The 19,063-nt window shown below is 34.1% G+C and overlaps 4 protein-coding genes and 2 pseudogenes across 19 annotated transcripts in view; 5 read left to right on the top strand and 1 right to left on the bottom strand.

The window, feature by feature from the left end:
• Window positions 1-19,063, top strand: part of LOC125844329 (rust resistance kinase Lr10-like) — a 368,189-nt gene that overhangs the window by 181,136 nt on the left and 167,990 nt on the right. For 4 of the 13 annotated variants that reach the window (XM_049523630.1, XM_049523634.1, XM_049523625.1 and 1 more), the window contains exon 4: window positions 162-353. The exons of the other annotated variants lie outside the window; for them this stretch is intronic. In XM_049523630.1, the coding sequence (XP_049379587.1) occupies window positions 162-353 (192 nt within the window). The remainder of the gene's footprint in view (window positions 1-161; window positions 354-19,063) is intronic. 13 annotated transcript variants of the gene reach the window in all.
• Window positions 1-19,063, bottom strand: part of LOC125844332 (beta-D-glucosyl crocetin beta-1,6-glucosyltransferase-like) — a 219,857-nt gene that overhangs the window by 178,554 nt on the left and 22,240 nt on the right. For 3 of the 4 annotated variants that reach the window (XM_049523644.1, XM_049523642.1, XM_049523646.1), the window contains exon 2: window positions 1,847-2,036. In XM_049523644.1, the coding sequence (XP_049379601.1) occupies window positions 1,847-2,036 (190 nt within the window). Of the gene's footprint in view, window positions 1-1,757; window positions 2,037-19,063 lie in introns of all 4 variants that reach the window. The other variant, XM_049523645.1, reaches the window with a different exon arrangement.
• Window positions 7,112-8,443, top strand: LOC125844346 (beta-D-glucosyl crocetin beta-1,6-glucosyltransferase-like). The gene has a single exon (XM_049523656.1). It carries the CDS (start codon window positions 7,112-7,114, stop codon window positions 8,441-8,443), a length of 1,332 nt encoding a protein of 443 aa, XP_049379613.1.
• LOC125844344 (UDP-glucosyltransferase 29-like) lies at window positions 9,124-10,461 on the top strand (annotated as a pseudogene).
• On the top strand, window positions 11,418-13,196 carry LOC125844345 (UDP-glucosyltransferase 29-like; annotated as a pseudogene).
• On the top strand, window positions 17,397-18,799 carry LOC125844330 (beta-D-glucosyl crocetin beta-1,6-glucosyltransferase-like). The gene has a single exon (XM_049523640.1). The coding sequence runs from the start codon at window positions 17,417-17,419 to the stop codon at window positions 18,776-18,778; it is 1,362 nt and encodes a 453-aa protein (XP_049379597.1). The 5' UTR covers window positions 17,397-17,416; the 3' UTR covers window positions 18,779-18,799.

Here is a 19,063-nt window from a genome sequence, read left to right as displayed (position 1 = left end):
ACGTCATGATGATATAAGTAAAGATTGTGTACCTTATAGTGTTAAGTATAGAAAGCTGTTAATAGCAATATTTCTAAAAACATAGCCTTCTATCTCCTTATCATTTCTATGTTTTGTTGGCCTAAGGGGAAGTTACTTTCTATGATTTCTCAAACGTGCAGTGTATTTGGGAGCAAAATTTGTGATCGGCCTTCCGTTGGTAATAGCATTTCTCGTGTACAAATTCAAAAGGAGGCATTTGTCAATGTATGATACGATTGAAAGCTTTTTGCAAACACAAAACAATTTCATGCCAATCAGATATAATTACTCCAACATAAAGAGAATGACCAGAGGATTCAAAGAGAAATTAGGTGAGGGGTGTTACGGAACTGTGTACAAAGGAAAGCTTCAAAGTGGAAGAGATGCAGCAGTGAAGATGTTGAGCAAGCCTAAAGCTGATGGGCAAGATTTCATGAATGAAGTAGCTACCATTGGAAGGATTCATCATGTCAACGTGGTTGGACTCGTGGGGTATTGCGTTGAGGGAACAAAGCGTGCTCTTGTATACGACTTCATGCCCAATGGATCACTTGATAAGTACATCAGTACCAGTCAAGAAGGAAGTCCTCTGTTAAGTTGGCAGAGGAAGTATGACATTATTCTATGAGTGGCTCGAGGAATCGGGTATTTGCATCGAGGCTATGATGTACGAATTTTGCATTTTGACATCAAACCACACAACATTCTTTTGGATGAGAATTTCATTCCAAAGATTTCTGACTTTGGGCTTGCGAAATTAAACCCAACAGATAAGAGCATTGTGACTCTCACAGCTGCTCGTGGAACGATTGGATATGTTGCTCCAGAGTTGATCAGCAGAAGCATTGGAGCAATCTCGTACAAAGCTGATGTTTACAGCTTCGGAATGCTGCTAATGGAAATGCTGGACTTGAAGAGAAATGAAGTTGCAAATGAAGAGAATTCCAGCCAATACTTTCCTTATAATATTTACGATAAGTTCAACAAAGGGAAAGAGATTGTGGTGGATGAAGGAGTGAATGATGATGAAAAGAAGATGGCTAGAAAGCTGAGTTTAGTTGCATTATGGTGTATACAAACAAATCCGATACAACGCCCTTCAATGAGTAAAGTAGTAGAAATGCTTGAAGGCGAAGTTGAAGTGCTAGAAGTACCTCCTCAGCCTCTTCAATCTCAACCGATCGTCCATCAGATCATGGGAAGTTCTACGACATTTTCATCTGATTCAATAGCTTTGTTAGATAATCCCGTTGAGGTAGACATTTATGCTAATTGATTATAGTTGATGTAATGATTATGTCAAATAAACATAGCCAATCCAACAATGTTTGGGCCAAAGAATGGTGTTGTTATTGTTGTACTAGTTATATTATAGACATAATACATAAAAATGCATTTAATTTGGCCTCTGCGTAGAAACTTAAACATGTATAAAGTTGAACAAATAAATATATGCATCATACGTAGCATCTTACATGGAAATTTGAATCATACATGGTGTTCTATGTTTTTCTCATTATTTCAACCTCAATATATTTTGAAGACAAACAAAAACACCTCACATACAATATTATTTGGTTAGTTGAATCATAAGATTCACTTATTACTATTCCTACAAAGTTGAATTAGCTCTTGAGCAGCAGCATCCATCTCTTCATCTCTTATAGATTTTAAATTCTTGCTTATATCTCTCACTTTAGCCCTCAAATTTTCCCCTGTTTTCCCTGTTATGACACCTTTAAGAGTTTCCGTGATTTCTCCTCTGTGAATTTTTCCATCATCATCTCTAACAATCTCCACCGCAACTCCCAATTCTACGATCAACCTAGCAATCATTGGTTGATCAAGATGAATAGGCATGGCAACTATAGGAACCCCAAAATCTATACTTTCCATTGCTGAATTCCAACCACAATGACTTATAAATCCTCCGGTACTCGGATGATTTAGAATTCTTGGTTGTGGTGCAAATTTGTCCAAAACTCTTCCCCTTTCTCCAATTCTTTCAAGAAAACCTTTTGGTAATGCATCTTCAAGATTTTGGTCTTCCCCTTTCGGAAATCTTGCAACCCATATGAAATTAACATTACTTAACTCCAACCCAAAAGCTACTTCTTCCATATCTTCTTTTGACAAGAAATACTCACTCCCAAAGGAGACAAAAACAGTTGAATTCTCATCTTTTGTTCCTAGCCAATCCATGAGCTCCATATCGTCCGTGTCATTAGTGATTGGATCTTGGACTGGTGGACCAACTGGAACAACTTTCCAATTGCTCAATTCAAGGCAATAATCAATATATTTGGCTTCTATAGTTGTAGAAGTACTCATCAACATGATTTGCATATTTCCATCAGCTAGAAGATCCCCATCATCAGGTTCTTTCGATTTACTAGATTTCGCCACCATTTCACTCAATCTTACTTGCTCAATATCCCTGAGATAAATAGCAGGGAAAGGGAATTCAACCTCTGGTTTCCTCAGTATGTTGAAAAAATACGAAAACACAGATGCACCCGAAGTTATAAGCTTAACTGCTGGAATGTTCTGTTCATTCGCGACACGTTCAGTCCATTGCTGCAATACGTCATAAATCACCAAATCAGGTTTCAGATTTTCCAAGATTTTTGAAAAGTTTGGTTTGGACATTTTCAGGGCTTTCTGAAGGATGTGATTGAGATTGGGTGGGAGACCATTGGTAGTATGGTAATGAGGAGGAAGTTTGGGTAATTCTGGTAAGTGAAGTTCGATAAGCTGAATCGAATCAGCATACTTTTTGTGGATTTTCTTGATGATGGATTTGAGATTTATCGGAGTTGAAATGAAGTAAATCAAGAATCCTCTGTCAGCGAGTTTCTTAGCTACGTTTAGATATGGAGATATGTGTCCATAAGCCAAAAATGGGAACATCAATACCTTTAAAGTAGCCATTGTATGCTTAATTCTTGTTTTTCTATAAAGTGAAAGAAGGATGAGAAAGGAGCTCTTTGTGGAGTTGGTGACATTGGCTACCTTTATTTATTAAACGAAAATGTGTGACAACTTTATGATAAAAGTTGACTACGTGTACCAATAAAGTTCAAATCTGAGATATCTGATTACAGACGAAAGAATAGTTACCAGAAGTAAAGTAAGTAACTGGTAGCCATCTTTTATAGAATAATTGGATGTAGACTTCTAGCCAAATTTAATGCAAGTGACGACTTGTGTGATTGTTTGTTTTAGGCACATTTAAAGAAGGTGACTTTATAGGTAATAAAAACTTTTACTAGTGCGTAGAGAGAGTATCTATAAGACTATAATTAAGTAGATTAAAAGAATAGTTAATGGTCGAAAATATTTGAATTAGAGGTTTTTTAAGTCAATATCATACCTTAGTCAAACGTTTCATTTTTTTTTATCTTAACTCTCAACATCAATGTATTAAAACACATCTTAACTATCAGTTATTGATGTTTACTATTTGGATTAATCACTATCCTTTGAATAGCAAAAGAGAACAACGGATAGTTGATCTGTATCTTTTTAGTACATGGATGATGATAGTTTATATAGGAAAAAGAAAATAGAGGATATATGGGATATGAAACTTGCAAAAAAAGTGATAGTTCAAGTATGTTTTGTATCATTATCTTTAAAAAAGAACTATTTTTAGGTAAATTTGTTAAAAAATCTCATATGTTTATTTTTAGTTTTTTTCTTAAATTTTGTGTCAATGCAAATTATATCGCATAAATTGATACGAATAAAGTACGTACAACGTACATTGTAAATAGATTATTAGGTGCTCAACTTGGTTGTGAGCTAGTAATTGAGTACGTGTTGTATATTATTTTATGGCTTTATTTATAGGGAAAATTGTGCATTATAGCAAATTATTAATTCAAAATAAATGTCATAGATGTAGTTTCATTTAATTCTAATTTGTAGCAAACACTTTGCCATTTTCACCTCTCTCCCCTGAACCTCGCACGCCACTCTCAATTCTCTCCCTTGCCTCTCTCACTTTTATACAAACACAATTGTATAAAGCGAGAGAGACTGTATATACAAATACAAATCTCTCCATTCTATACACTTATAATTATACTAATACAAATTTCCCCCCTGCTCAGTTCTCTTTTGTCTCTCTCTCTTTCTCTCGCTTTATACAAACACAAATTATACAAATAAAATGTACAATTTGTGTTTGTATAAAGCGAGAGAGATTTGATAGACAAATACAAATGTTTTAACTCGATTTTACTGTATACAAATTCAAATTTTATACAGATATACAAACACAATCATTGATATATATACATAGTAGTTACATATATACAATTATCTAACCAATATACATATACAATTCACCTCTCTCCACTATATGCCCTCTCTCGCTCACCTCTCTCCTCTCTCTCCTAATCTTGCTCGCCGCTCTAACCTAACACAAAGAACATTACATATAAAAACAACAATTTTCATAGACATAGACGCCCGATTTATACAAATCACTGTAATTTTATACAAATCAAATGTCTATGATCTATACAAATCAGATGGTCCATAGCAAACATAAGCACAAATATCAAAACTGTAGCTATAAAACGCTAATATAATTTTTATGTTTGTTATTCCTAAAATTTATATACAACGAGTCTATTAAGTATCAAGGTGTCGTGAGTATCAAGGTGTCGTAATTGATTACGCACACATATTAAATTAGTCATAAAATACTTTATTATTAAGAAAAAGACAAAAAGGTTGTGTGAACCTTATCTCTGGGGAATGACTTTTATTTTCAGAAGATTAAAAAATGGGATGCGTTATCCATGAGATCATTTGGCGAGGGTCACTCCTCAGGATGGGGATTAGGGATCTTTCAAGAAATAAAAACTTCGAGTATGTAAATGATTATTATTTTGGTCTAGTTTGGTAGATAGTAAAAAAAAAAAAAAAATTGAAAATTTATTATCTTATATATTAGTATTTCAAATCTTATGATTTTACCTTTAATAGATCGTTTTACGCTGCATTTTCATATTCAGTTTCTGGAATTCATGACTCGAATGTCTCAACAATACTGTGATATGTCCTATTTATAATACAATACTTTTTCAACTTTTACTTGTGTTTTTCTTGCTCTTTCTAGAAGAAAGTAAATATAACTATTAGGAAGAGGAACTTTAGTAGTCAATTACAAGTGGCTTAATTTTTAAAAGCTAAATTCTTGATTGAAGACTCACATATTGAGACCTAATTAATGATGTTGCCCTTTATCAGAAATGCAAAGTTAAGATGTTTAGGTTGTAGCAACTATTAACAAGAGATGTAAATAGCCCTTGCTCTATTTTGGCAAAATTTTAATTGCCAAGCAAGTGTGGTCCTTCTTTTGCCATAATTTTGATACTAATATTAATTAATAATTATGGTGATATTAATAAGTTCCTAACCTCTTGGTTTGGCTGAATAACTCCAAAAAAAGAAAAAAGGTTGGTGTAAGGCCAGATTTGATAATATCCACATGTTTGTGAGAGTGATTGTTAGTGTAACATTTTAACAAGTATAAAGTATAAAATTTGCAACAGTTTGGACGCTAATTAATTTTATCTCAAAAGTTTTTTAAATTATAATAATTTTGGATTTTTTAGAATTCATGTATACATTGCTTTTTTCACCCGATACTGATAAATGATACATAAGTTATGTATCAGAAATATAAGTTATGTATCATATATATAATTATAAACCAGATTCATACTGATTTAAATTTGAAATAATTAAAGTTATGTATCAACAATAACATTTATACCAGATACATTGTACACAAATAAAGTTAGGCTTCCTATTATAAGATAGGAACAGCCAATAATATTATCTCTTTCAACTTTAAACTTGGTATGCACACAAGGTACAAATTTAACCTCGTTTGCTGTATATATATTTTTACTAGGGATGGCAGTTGGGGTAGGGCAGGGAAGGGCACACCCTTAATAGGGCAGGGCAGGGAAATAACTATATAGGGCGGGGCAGATAAAGATTATTTATTTAAAATACATAACGGAGCAGGGCAGATAACAGGTTGTTTTTCAGTTTTCTCGGCGAATACAAAAGAGTAGAGGTATTTCTGAAATTTGGCAAGCCAAAAGTATAGCTTTTGGAATATATTCCAATGCAACAAGTATCGAAGTCACTAAGCGATGAAAATGTTTGGTATGCTTTGAAATATGAATCTATTTTGATATACTGTACTCTTTTGTATTCGCGAGAAAACCGAAAAACAACCCATTACCCGCCCAGCCCCGTTATGTATTTTAAATAAATAATCTTTATCATCCCCGCCCTATATAGTTATTTCTCTGTCCTGCCCTAATAAGGGTGTGCCCTGCCCTGCCCCAACTGTCATCCCTAACGAGGGGTGGGACCCACCTCCGGATTGAATTTCAATGAATTGCTATTTTTTTTCGCTCTAAATTAAATTTATGATTTTTTAATTTTTTTAATTTAATTTTGGACACTGAAAATATTTTTTCTGTATTAATTATTGTTCTGAGAATATTATTTCCGTATTAAAATCCTACTTTCAAAGTGAAATTAGGTATTGATGTTGATTTTCTCCTTGATTTGTTCTTGGAAAAATGGAAATCAATTTTTTTTAAATGTACTAAATTATTCTATAGATATATAAGTGTATCTAAAATAAGATCTAAACACTTTATGCACACGACGGGGTAAACCCCCTCTATGTACAAGCCCTATGCAATAGGCTCGACACAAAAGACATTGAGCAGGATAATCCCAGGTCATCCATGTGGGGTAGTTTATAAATGACCATCCTCTAAATCAACTGAGTCATTCGAAATGACTAGTTGTGAAACTTTGTGTTTTACGAATATGTAGTTCCATAATAATATTGATGTGTTTTACAAAGCATTTCTTGTTTCTCTTATTGTAAAAATCAACAACATATATACATTGAAATCTCAGGAAACTTATTTTTGTCGTTAATATTGTTTTCTCTTAATTATTTCTAATAAAGCCTCTCATTTTTCTTCCTTCTTTCACTCTCAAAAAAAAAAACATGAATTTTTGTTTTAGGAAAAAAGTTTCCATGGCTACAAAAGTACCACCAAAGCATCGTAACGCTTTGAGGGTACTTATGTTTCCGTGGTTAGCTTATGGACACATCTCTCCATTCCTCGACTTAGCTAAGAAACTCGCGGACAGAGGATTCTCTGTTCGCATTTGTTCTACAATTATAAGTCAAGAAACTATAAATAAACAAATTCCTGAAAAATACTCTGCTTCAATTAAGATGGTTGAGCTTTGTTTACCAAAATTACCTAAACTTACGACGAATGAAATCCCAGTCGATATGGATCACATTGTTCTAAAAACACTCAAATTGTCCAAATCCAACTTCGCGAAAATCTTGAAAAATCTGAAACCTGATTTGGTTATTTACGACTTATTATTGCAATGGGCTGAAGGCGTAGCGAATGAACAGGGGATTCCAGCAATGAAATTCGTAGTTATGGGTGCAGCGGTGTTTTCATACTTTTATAATTCGATAAGAAAACCCGAGGTTGAATTCCCTTTTCAGGATATTTATCCTGGAAAAAATGAGCTGATGAAACTGAATGAATTGATTGCGAAATTTTCTAGAGAGGAAGAACATGATGATGTTGATGATCCTTTTGCTGAAGGAAATATACAAATTATGTTGATGAGTACCTCTAGAACTATAGAGGATAAATATATTGATTATTTCACTAAATTGAGTAATTGGAAAGTTATTCCTGTTGGTCTACCAATAAAAAATCGCGTAACTAATGACGTGGATAACGTGGAGGTTATTGATTGGCTAGGAACAAGAGATGAGAATTCAACTATTTTTGTGTCATTTGGGAATGAGTATTTCTTGTCAAAAGAAGAAATGGAGGAATTAGCTTTTGGGTTGGAGTTAAGTAATGTTAATTTCATATGGGTTGTAAGATTTCCAGAAAGGGAAAAGCGAAATGTTGAAGATGTATTGCCAAAAGGTTTTCTTGAAAGAATTGGAGAAAGGGGAAGAGTTTTGGACAAATGTGTGTTACAATCAAGAATTTTGAATCATTCAAGTATTGGTGGATTTATAAGTCCTTGTGGTTGGCATAATGTAATTGAATGTTTAGATTTTGGGGTTCCTATAATAGCAATGCCTATACATCTTGATCAACCTATGAATGCTAAGTTGATGGTAGAATTGGGAGTCGCGGTGGAGATTGTTAGAGATGATGATGGGAAAATTTATAGAGAAGAAATCGCGGAAACTTTTAAAGGTGTCGTAACAAGGGGGAATTTGAGGGCAAAAGTTAGAGATGTCAGCAAAAATTTGAAATCTATAGGAAATGAAGAGATAGATGGAGCTGCTAAAGAGCTAATTCAACTTTGTAAGAAGTAGTAATAAGATGAGATTGATGTGGTAGAATTGTTTATTTTTATCACTTATTATGTATTCAAACACACATTGACATTGAATTTTTTTTTTTTCAGTTTTCCATCCAGTGACAGGTATCCACATCGAATCTCGATTAAATTCGGATTCCTAACAAAGGCGACTCCATACCCAAGGGTGTTCGAACCAATCGGGACGATTTTCTTGGAAACTAATTCAGAGAGATAATCCATATATTTCACTTCAAAATCCTTCACTAGTATAATGTCACGCGATTGCCTAATGGCCTCCATTAATGAGTCTTTCATATTATTGTTTGAGTTTTCCATTGCAAGCTTTTGCATCTGAACCATCTCATGTTGATGCATATAAATTTCAGGAAATGGAAATTCAAGTCCGGGCTTATTAAACATGTGGAGGACTAAAGCAATCATAGCAGAGCTAAAAGTGAGGAATTGCACGGCAGGAATGTTTATACAGGACTAAAGCAATCATAGCAGTGCTAAAAGTGAGCTATTTCTATATGCCCTACGTAATCAATTACGTACATATATAGTACGTCATACATGAATATGCATGAGATTCATTATATTATAAAGTATCAATAATACAATATCACCAAAAAATACTAGCTATAAATAGACTATCATCATACTTACTATAACCATCAAAAATAAAAACTATAGTCATTAATGGAAGCCAAGAAAAACAACATTAGTGTACTTATGTTACCATGGCTAGCTCATGGTCACATAAGTCCATTTCTAGAGCTAGCAAAAAAACTCACAAATAGAAATTTTCACATTTACATGTGTTCCACTCCAATAAACCTAGTTCCATCAAGAAAAATGTCACAAAAATATTCTCAATCAATAGAATTAGTTGAGCTTCATCTTCCATCTTTACCAAATCTTCCTCCTCATTACCACACCACCAATGGTCTCCCACCACATCTCATGAACACACTCAAAACAGCTTTCGAAAATGCCTCTCCAAATTTTTCCAAAATATTACAAACTCTAAAGCCGGATTTGGTCATATATGACTATAATCAGCCCTGGGCTGCTGACTCTGCTTCCTCTGTTAACATTCCTGCTGTGCAGTTCCTCACTTTTGGCGCGGCTGTTGTTTCTTTAGCCATCCATATGTCTGATGATATGGAGGATAAGTTCCCGTTTCCTGAAATTTACCTGCTTGAGTACGAAATGCTTTTCATTGAAGGAAGCTGATAAAGAAGCACCGGGTAACAAGTACTCATTTGATGAGGCTATTAGGCAATCGCGTGATATTATTCTGGTGAAAACTTGTAGAGATTTTGAAGGGAAATATATAGATTATCTTTCCAATTTGGTTTCCAAGAAAATAGTCCCCGTTGGTTCACTAGTTCAAGAATCCATTGCGCGAGATGATCATGATGAGGAGATCATGCAATGGCTTTATAAGAAAAAGAAATGTTCAACTGTGTTTGTTTCATTTGGGAGAGAGTATTTTCTATCCAAGGAAGACATATTTGCAGTAGCTCGAGGGCTAGAACGTAGCAAAGTGAACTTCATTTGGGTATCAGGTTTCCACAAGGTGAAAGAATAAGCATTCAAGATGCATTACCAGAGGTGTATCTTGAAAGGGTAGGAGAAAGAGGAATGGTTATCGAAGGATGGGCTCCTCAAGCAACGATTCTTCAACACCCATCGATAGGTGGATTCGTTAGTTACTGTGGATGCAGTTCATTCATGGAAAGTATGAAGTTTAGTGTGCCTATAATTGCCATGCCAATGCACATTGATCAAACAATGAATGCTAGGCTTGTGGAGTATATTAGGATGGGAGTGGAAGCAGCGAGGGACGAGGATGGTAAACTACAGAGCGAAGAGATTGCAAATTCGATAAGGAAGGTGTTAGTCGAGGAAAGTGGGGTGGATGTGAGGAACAAAGCTAAGGAACTAAGTGAGAAGATGAACGCAAAAGGGGATGAAGAGATAGATGGAGTGGTGGAAGAGCTGGTGTCTCTTTGTAGCAACAAATAATTAAGATTTATATCTATCTAACAAGTTAATTTCATATGCTTGAGAGAGTTTAATATTTTTTTGTGATGGTAACATGTGATTGAGCTAGAGACGGAGGAACAAGAGGATGACTGTGTTTCTCTTCAAATGAAATGACAGAAAACTTTCCATTTGATTGACAACTTGTGAGTTGTGACCATATGAGCTAAACAATCCGTCCTAGTTATTTTTAATCGTCTCATCTTACTTTCCTTTTCCTCTATAACCTTTTTCTATAACACGTAGTAATTTTTTTTGGCTCGTATATGTCTTTCTCAGCATAAGAAAATATCCACTTGATTCTAAATAACAAGTCTTTGATTCTAAAAAATCGAAAATGGATAAAGAAGAACCTGCAAATGTGAAGCTCCGCGTCTTGCTCTCTATTTCCCCCTCTTTGTGTGCTCTTTCCTGTCGATTTTTTATCTAACAATGATTTTCAGTAACTTGATTTCCATTGTTGCCAAACTTTTGAGTCAAAATGCTCTTTGGTGCGAAGAGGGAAGAAAGTTGAGGTTACTGGAAATTCCAAAATCTGAAAGAAAAAAAAAGTAATCAATATTTTGAGTGGAACAAAACAAAATAGGAAATGTAACATCGAAAATAAGACAAATTATCTACTACAACAGATAAATACAATCTAATGGTATAAAGATTATTTACCATGATAGTGCATACAACTTACACTCTTGAGTTGAAGTGACTGTCCATATCAATCAGTCCAACACAATATTCAACAGTCAATATAAGGCTGCTGGTACAAATCTAAACACCTTTTTTCTGTTATCAAATCACTAGGAAGCTTCTATATAAGATAGGGAAGCAACCTCAACACAACAATATAAGGTACAAATTCTGTAGATTTCTCGATATATAGAGTTTGAACCAAAACTACTGAATTCTGTCAAATTCATATTTTCTATACCAGATCCATTCCTATGGAGGCCAAGAAGAACACCATTAGTGTACTTATGTTACCTTGGCTAGCTCATGGTCACATAAATCCTTTTCTAGAGTTAGGCGAAAAAGCTTGCAAGTAAGAACTTCCACATTTACCCGTGTTCTACACCGGTAAACCTGAACTCCATCAAGAAAAGAGTCAGTGAGAAGTATTCTCAGTCAATAGAATTAATCGAGCTTCATCTTCCGTCTTTACCAGATCTTCCTCCTCATTACCACACCACAAATGGCCTCCCACCTCATCTCATGAACACCCTCAAAGCAGCTTTTGAACTCGCCTCTCCAAATTTTTCCAAAATATTACAAACTCTGCATCCGGATTTGGTCATTCATGACTACAATCAGCCATAGGTTACTGATTCGGCTTCCTCTATGAACATTCCTGCTGTGCAGTTCCCTACTTTTAGTGCAACTGTTGTTGCTTTGGCCATCCACATGTCTGAAAACACAGTGGAAAAGTTCCTGTTTCCTGAAATTTACCTGCGGGAACACAAAATGATTTCACTGAGAAAAGATATTGATGAAGTGCCAAGTAAGAAGTTCCCATACGACGAGGCTATTAGGCAATCACATGACATTATTCTGGTGAAAACTTGCAGAGATTTTGAAGGGAAATATATAGATTATCTTTCAAATTTGACCTCCAAGAAAATTGTCCCCGTTGGTTCGCTAGTTCAAGAATCCATGGATCAAGATGATTATGAGGAAATCGCGCAATGGCTTGACAAGAAAGAAAAAAGTTCAACTGTGTTCGTTTCATTTGGGAGCGAGTATTTTCTATCCAAGGAGGAAATACTTGCAGTAGCTCAAGGGCTAGAGCTTAGCAAAGTGAACTTCATTTGGATCATCAGGTTTCCACAAGGTGAAAGACTTAACATTCGAGATGCATTACCGGAAGGGTATCTTGAAAGGGTAGGAGAAAGAGGAATGATTATGGAAGGATGGGCTCCACAAGCATTGATTCTTCAACATCCATTGATAGGTGGATTCGTGAGTCACTGTGGATGGAGTTTATTCATGGAAAGTATGAAGTTTGGTGTGCCTATAATTGCTATGCCAATGCACATTGATCAACCAATGAATGCTAGGCTTGTGGAATATATTGGTGTGGGAGTGGAAGCAGCGAAGGACGAGGATGGAAAGTTACAAAGTGAAGAGATTGCAAAGGCAATAAGGGAAGTGTTAGTGGAGGAAAGCGGGGAGGCTGTGAGGAAGAAAGCTAAGGAACTGAGTGAGAAGATGAACGCGAAAGAGGATGAAGAGATAGATGGCGTGGCGGAAGAACTGGTGGCACTTTGTAGCAACAAATGATTAGCAATAAGAGTAAATGTCAGTCTAGCGTAACTCAACTGTTATAATAAGTTGAGAGTACTAATCATCTTATTACCAATAATCACTACAAGTAACAACCTTTAAAATGATTCAGCAGAATGTAAGTTGTATCCAAGAAAAACATGCATTAAGACGTAATTCCGAGCCAGCATTATGCTTGAATCAGAACAGACTGTTAACATCACACGACACACATTCCACAGAGAAATACGCGCAATTTCATGCATTAAGACATGATGTCAAACAAAGGGAAACTAGTGAAGATGCAAAACCAAACCATTAAGTAATAAAAATCAACAAGCAAACTCATTTTCAAAGCATTTAGGACAGGGGAATTTCTGTCTTGAAAACTCTAGCAGAGGTGTACATAACAGAAAAAAACTCAGTGAAGCATTACAACAAACACCTTGTTGGCATAAAGAATACATTACAAAACCAATCAATTGGCATAATACATATATATACTTTTTAATTGGGCTTCAGGTGACATTTATGCGATTCAACTTTGGGTGTGCATAACCAAAACCCTTAAACTCATATAAAGTTGAACAAATAGGTACACACGTCCTACATGGCAATTTGTGTCATACATGGTGTTCTATGTGTATTAAATGTCGCATCCGACTCATGTGTCTACTTGCTAAACTTTATAGAAATTTAATTGTCTACTTGTGCACACCCAAAGTTGGAGGACGTAAATATGAAATGAAGCCAAGTTAAATGGCACATTCGTGTATTATATCCAAAATAAAATCACATTACGCAAAATTTGGAATTTCCCCGTTATGGCCTAAAATTTGGCATGAAAAGCCCATATATTTTTTGGTATCTAATAGCTCAAATACATTTTTTGAGAAACTTGCTGAAATTCACTAGTTTAGAAGTTAATTAGTTAGATACGTTTTAGTTTACAATATTACGAATTTTACCAAATTTTGATGCTTCTAGATATTTTTATATACATGTATCTCGAAAAACACCGGGTCAAAATTAAGTGTAATTTGTTCTGGATCTATATCAAGTGGATTCACATTTGTCTGGAATATATAGACAAATCTCTCTTGCCTCTATCGTTCCCCTTTGATCTCGCTCGCCACTCTCCTATGTTGTTGGTATCCCATATATATGCGAATTACACCAGATATATACATATACATGTGTCTAGTGTGATTCACATGTATCTATGATACATGACTATCTGCCTCCCCATCTCGCTAGCCACTCTCACTGTTTTAGTATATATGATAGCAAAAATACATATGTCTAAGTGTATCTTCTTTAATATAAGATATGAAATTCTTAATTCGTGGTAATATACGTAATTATTTGAAAGTATATATAAAATTAGTATATATGATATGAATTATGTTTAATAAGATAATTCTCCCTTTTTTTAAGAGGGGGGAGGTAGGTGGGGAGATTTTGTGATGGCAATATAATGCGGACTAATATTTGACAACAGCCCACATTTTATTTTCTGGTCTCTAATAGCTCAAATATTTTATGAAATTGTTACAAGTAAAAACTTCATTCAAGACCTAATAATTTTTGTTACTGTGTATTAAAGTTTGTCTATTCTCATGCTCATAATTTAATTATATATAAATGATCATTCTTTTTTCTTATTTGCTTTATTCACTACTAGTATGTTCGAATATGCTAGTAAAATCAATAATACTCCAAATTTTGGGATTTATTTCGGCTGTTATTTCAATAAGTCTGCGATACATATACTAAACTAGCTATTAAATTTATTCTAATATTCAAAACATTGAAATTAATTAAAGTTATTACTATTAAATCTTTTACTTATTTATAATATATAAGAACTTCTAATATATATTTAGTACTTTAAAATTAAATAAAATGAATAGTAGGTGATAATTACTATCCCTATTCATGTCCTTCACAACTTTCTAACTAAAATCATGAACTGATAAGTATTTTTGAAAACATAAAAAATAATTTAAGATGACGAAAGTGTATTATACATATCCATTTGTATATATGGCAAGCGAAATTGGGAGAGGGAGGAGAGAGGCGAGCGAGATTGGGAGAGGGAGGAGAGAGGCAAGCGAGAGAGGGCAGAGAGTGGGAGAGAGGTTAATTGTATACGTATATCGGTTTGATAATTGTATATTATACATATGTATTTGTATATTCTGGCGAAATATACATATACAAACGTGGCTAATTGTACAAACTCGAAGTCAGCCCATGTAATTAATGTATAATGTTAGTCGCGAGTGGTAATTATAGCTTTTATTATTAATTGATAAGTATTTTTGAAAACATAACAAATAATTTAAGACTACGTAAGTACTAAATTGAAGTAAGAAAATAGCTTTTATGATTAATTATTAGGCGGACGGCTGGCTCTAGAGGTAGTGTTAGAAACTTATTCGTTTGTTTTGAGAATAATTTCGGCAAAAGAAAATGTAATATAACTTTAATATGAGTGAGTTAGGCAGGAATAAAAATATTATTTTTTCGAAAAATAAGTTAACTTTATTTCATTTTTTTGTTGTTTAATATATATATTTAGAAAATATATGTATATAATTTAGATAAATATTATAGAAATTGGAAGTCGAGGTAGGAGTGGGGATGGGATCGGCTAATATATTGAATGTCGTAGAACTTGTTTTTTTTTTTTAAGGAAAATGTTTTTCCAAAAATAACTCGAAATCCTTTTTTTTGATATTATACCATACCTAATTACGTAGGAGATTGGACTTTCTCACCCTCTAGGGGGGGGGGGGGGGATCAGAGTTAATTTAAATATTGATGTGGCATATTAATAATGTCAATAAATATAGTTTTCTTTTATTTCAATCCTCTTAATTTTTTCCAATTAAATAGTTATTAATTCATTAATCTTTTATCCTATCAGCCGCTCAAAGCATAAAATTCCTAGTAATGTACATTTTCTTCTAGAAAGAACAGAAAAAAACACAAATAAAAGTTGAAAACTCTAAGAATTTTGAGGTATTATAAATGTACATATATCTTGTGGTTTTTACTGTTTATCGATTGAAAAAAGGACAAAAGAATAAACGGACTTTGATATATATAAATTATGTTTGTTGAAAAATTATGTTGTATATATATATGTTAAATTCTACATTTAAAGTATATATATATTTAAAGTCGGATACCTTTGACAGAAGTTATGTCTTTGATGTAGTGGTAATATGTGTTCAACTGAATGATCATTAATTAATTAATTAATAGATATAGTTATGTAGCCATTATTGTCCTAACTCCTATTTTTGTTAGGAAAGGATATTTTAATTAAATTGAACATCATCTTAAAATGATATATTCAAAAAATATATATAGGTAATATTTGAGAATAGAAAAAAGTATGATTATTATTACTATCGACTATTATTGTGATTCATTATAAAATTTGAACAAAATTTTGAGTTAGTCACTGATAATCACCTACTTAGACTTAACATAACCAACCCCTTCAAATAAAAAATGAAATTATATTTTGAATAATTAATTTTAAACTTATTTTTTAATATATTTAAACTTTATGCGAAATCAAACTCGCATACATTAATTTAAAAAATTATGATGGGTCAAACTAGAACTCGTAAAATAGTTTACAAACAATTTTTTTTAAAGTAAAAGCCTGATTTTCATATTTAATTTATTGGGTGTTTCTATTACTTTCTTGAATTGTACTTCTATTTAAATTGAATACATAACAAAATATTTTTAATAATTTATTGGAAGCGGTGAGAAATTAAAAAAAAAAAGTCATAAGAATGAATCCACCTGACAAATGAGGTCGTAGTAGTTCGGGGTTGGGGGTTGGATGTTGGGTGTTGGGTTGCGTATGTGAATACTCGATACTTCGTAAAATGATGATAGTTGGGAGTTTTTAAAACATATTCACTAGAAAAAATTTGAGCACAGTAATCACATAGCATGTTATATCAGTATCAAATTATATGATATAGTTTGAATGGATACCAAGAAAATATCTAATTAATTACCTACAAAAGTCACACAACAAGTCACTTTCATAAAACTTGCCTAAATTTTGTACTTAAAAATTTTAAACCAATTACAATCACACAACAGGTCACTTTGCATAAAATTTGGCTAGAAGTCTATAAAATAAAATAAAAAACTCAACAACCAATCACATTAAACAAGAGGCGTGATGAAATGATAATATTCTTTCATCCTTAATAAGGGATTTCCGATTTAAGCTCTAATACAGGTGTCACCTTTATTAGGTAGAGTTTTAACTATTACATTATGTCTTCAACTCTCTTGTATTTTCAATAAAGGGAAAAAGACAAATGTAACCCCGAACTATCGTAAATGGTATGCAGATACCCTCCGTCATACTTTTGGGATATAGGTGCCCTTGCCGTCCAAAAAATAAAGCATATATACCCTTTATACTAACAGAAAATTGCAGCACGTGTCCCTATTTAGTCTTCCGTTAGAGTGAAGAGTATATATGCTCTACTTTTTGAACGGCAGAAGCACCAATATCTCAAAAGTATGACAAAAGGTATCTACATACCATTTACGATAGTTCTGGGTATATTTGTCCTTTGTCCCTTCAATATAAATAAGGTAGCCAATGACACCAAACTCTACAAACAATAACTTGATCATGGGATCACAACTAACAGAGCATGGTACTAGTAATTTGAGCGTAGTGATGTTCCCATGGTTAGCTTATGGACACATTTCACCATTTCTAAACGTAGCCAAGAAACTCGCGGACAGGGGATTCTTGATTTACCTCTGCTCTACGCCGATTAATCTCAAATCCACCATCAAGAAAATCCCTGAAAAGTATGCTGATTCGATTCAGCTTATCGAACTTCACTTACCAGAATTACCTGAACTTCCTCCTCATTACCATACGACTAATGGTCTCCCGCCCCATCTCAATCACACCCTTAAAAAGGCCCTGAAAATGTCCAAACCAAACTTTTCAAAAATCTTGCAAAATCTGAAATCTGATTTGGTGATTTATGACATAATGCAGCAATGGGCTGAACGTGTCGCGAATGAACAGAACATTCCAGCAGTGAGGCTACTAACTTTTGGTGCGGCTGTGTTATCATATTTTTTTAACTTAGTAAAGAAACCAGGGGTTGAATTCCCTTTCCCTGCTATTTATCTCAGCAAAATTGAACAAGTAAAATTGGGTGAAATGATGGCCAGATCTGCTAAAGATCAAGAACCTGATGACGATGATCAAACAGCTGATGGAACTACACAGATCGCGTTGATGTGTACCTCTAGAATTATAGAGGCCAAATACATAGATTTTTTGTCTGAATTAAGCAATTGGAAAGTTGTTCCAGTTGGTCCACCAGTCCAAGATTTGATCACTAATGACGTGGACGACAAGGAGCTCATGGATTGGCTAGGAACAAAAGATGAGAATTCAACTGTATTTGTCTCCTTTGGGAGTGAGTATTTCTTGTCAAAAGAAGATATAGAAGAAGTAGCTTTCGGGTTGGAGTTAAGTAATGTTGATTTCATATGGGTCGCAAGATTTCCAAAAGGGGAAGAGCAAAATCTCAAAGATGCTTTACCAAAAGGTTTTCTTGAAAGAATTGGAGAAAGGGGAAGAGTTTTGGACAAATTCGCACCACAACTAAGAATTCTAAATCATACGAGTACGGGAGGATTTATAAGTCATTGTGGTTGGAATTCAGTAATGGAAAGTATAGATTTCGGGGTCCCTATAATTGCCATGCCTATGCATCTTGATCAACCAATGAATGCTAGGTTGATCGTAGAATTGGGAGTTGCGGTGGAGATTGTTAGAGATGATGATGGCAAAATTCATAGAGGAGAAATCGCGGAAACTCTTACAGATGTCATAACAGAGAAAACGGGGGGAAATTTAAGGGCAAAAATGAGAGATATTAGCAAGAATTTGAATTCTATAAGAGGTGAAGAGATGGATACTGCTGCTCAAGAGCTAATCCAATTTTGTAAGATTAGTACTAATTAACATAATTATATTGTATGTGAGTTCTTTCACCCTCAGACTGATGGGCAAGCAGAGCGCACTATTCAGACCTTAGAGGATATGTTGAGGGCTTGTGTAATCGATTTCAAAGGGAGTTGGGATGATCACCTACCTCTCATTGAGTTTGCCTACAACAACAGTTATCACTCTAGCATCCAGATGGCTCCATATGAAGCTCTTTATGGGAGAAGATGTAGATCTCCTATTGGATGGTTTGAAGTTGGTGAAGCACAGTTGATAGGACCAGATTTAGTTCACCAAGCTATG

This window comes from Solanum stenotomum, chromosome 11 (genome assembly GCF_019186545.1).
Source record: "Solanum stenotomum isolate F172 chromosome 11, ASM1918654v1, whole genome shotgun sequence".
Classification (NCBI taxonomy): domain Eukaryota; kingdom Viridiplantae; phylum Streptophyta; class Magnoliopsida; order Solanales; family Solanaceae; genus Solanum; species Solanum stenotomum.
Note: the sequence above shows the minus strand (reverse complement) of the source record. Positions and strands in the feature narration are given on the sequence as shown.

Excerpts from the sequence above, each read along its gene's own strand:
- LOC125844346 (XM_049523656.1), top strand. The coding sequence starts at position 7,112 with ATGGCTACAAAAGTACCACCAAAGCATCGTAACGCTTTGAGGGTACTT.
- LOC125844330 (XM_049523640.1), top strand. The coding sequence starts at position 17,417 with ATGGGATCACAACTAACAGAGCATGGTACTAGTAATTTGAGCGTAGTG.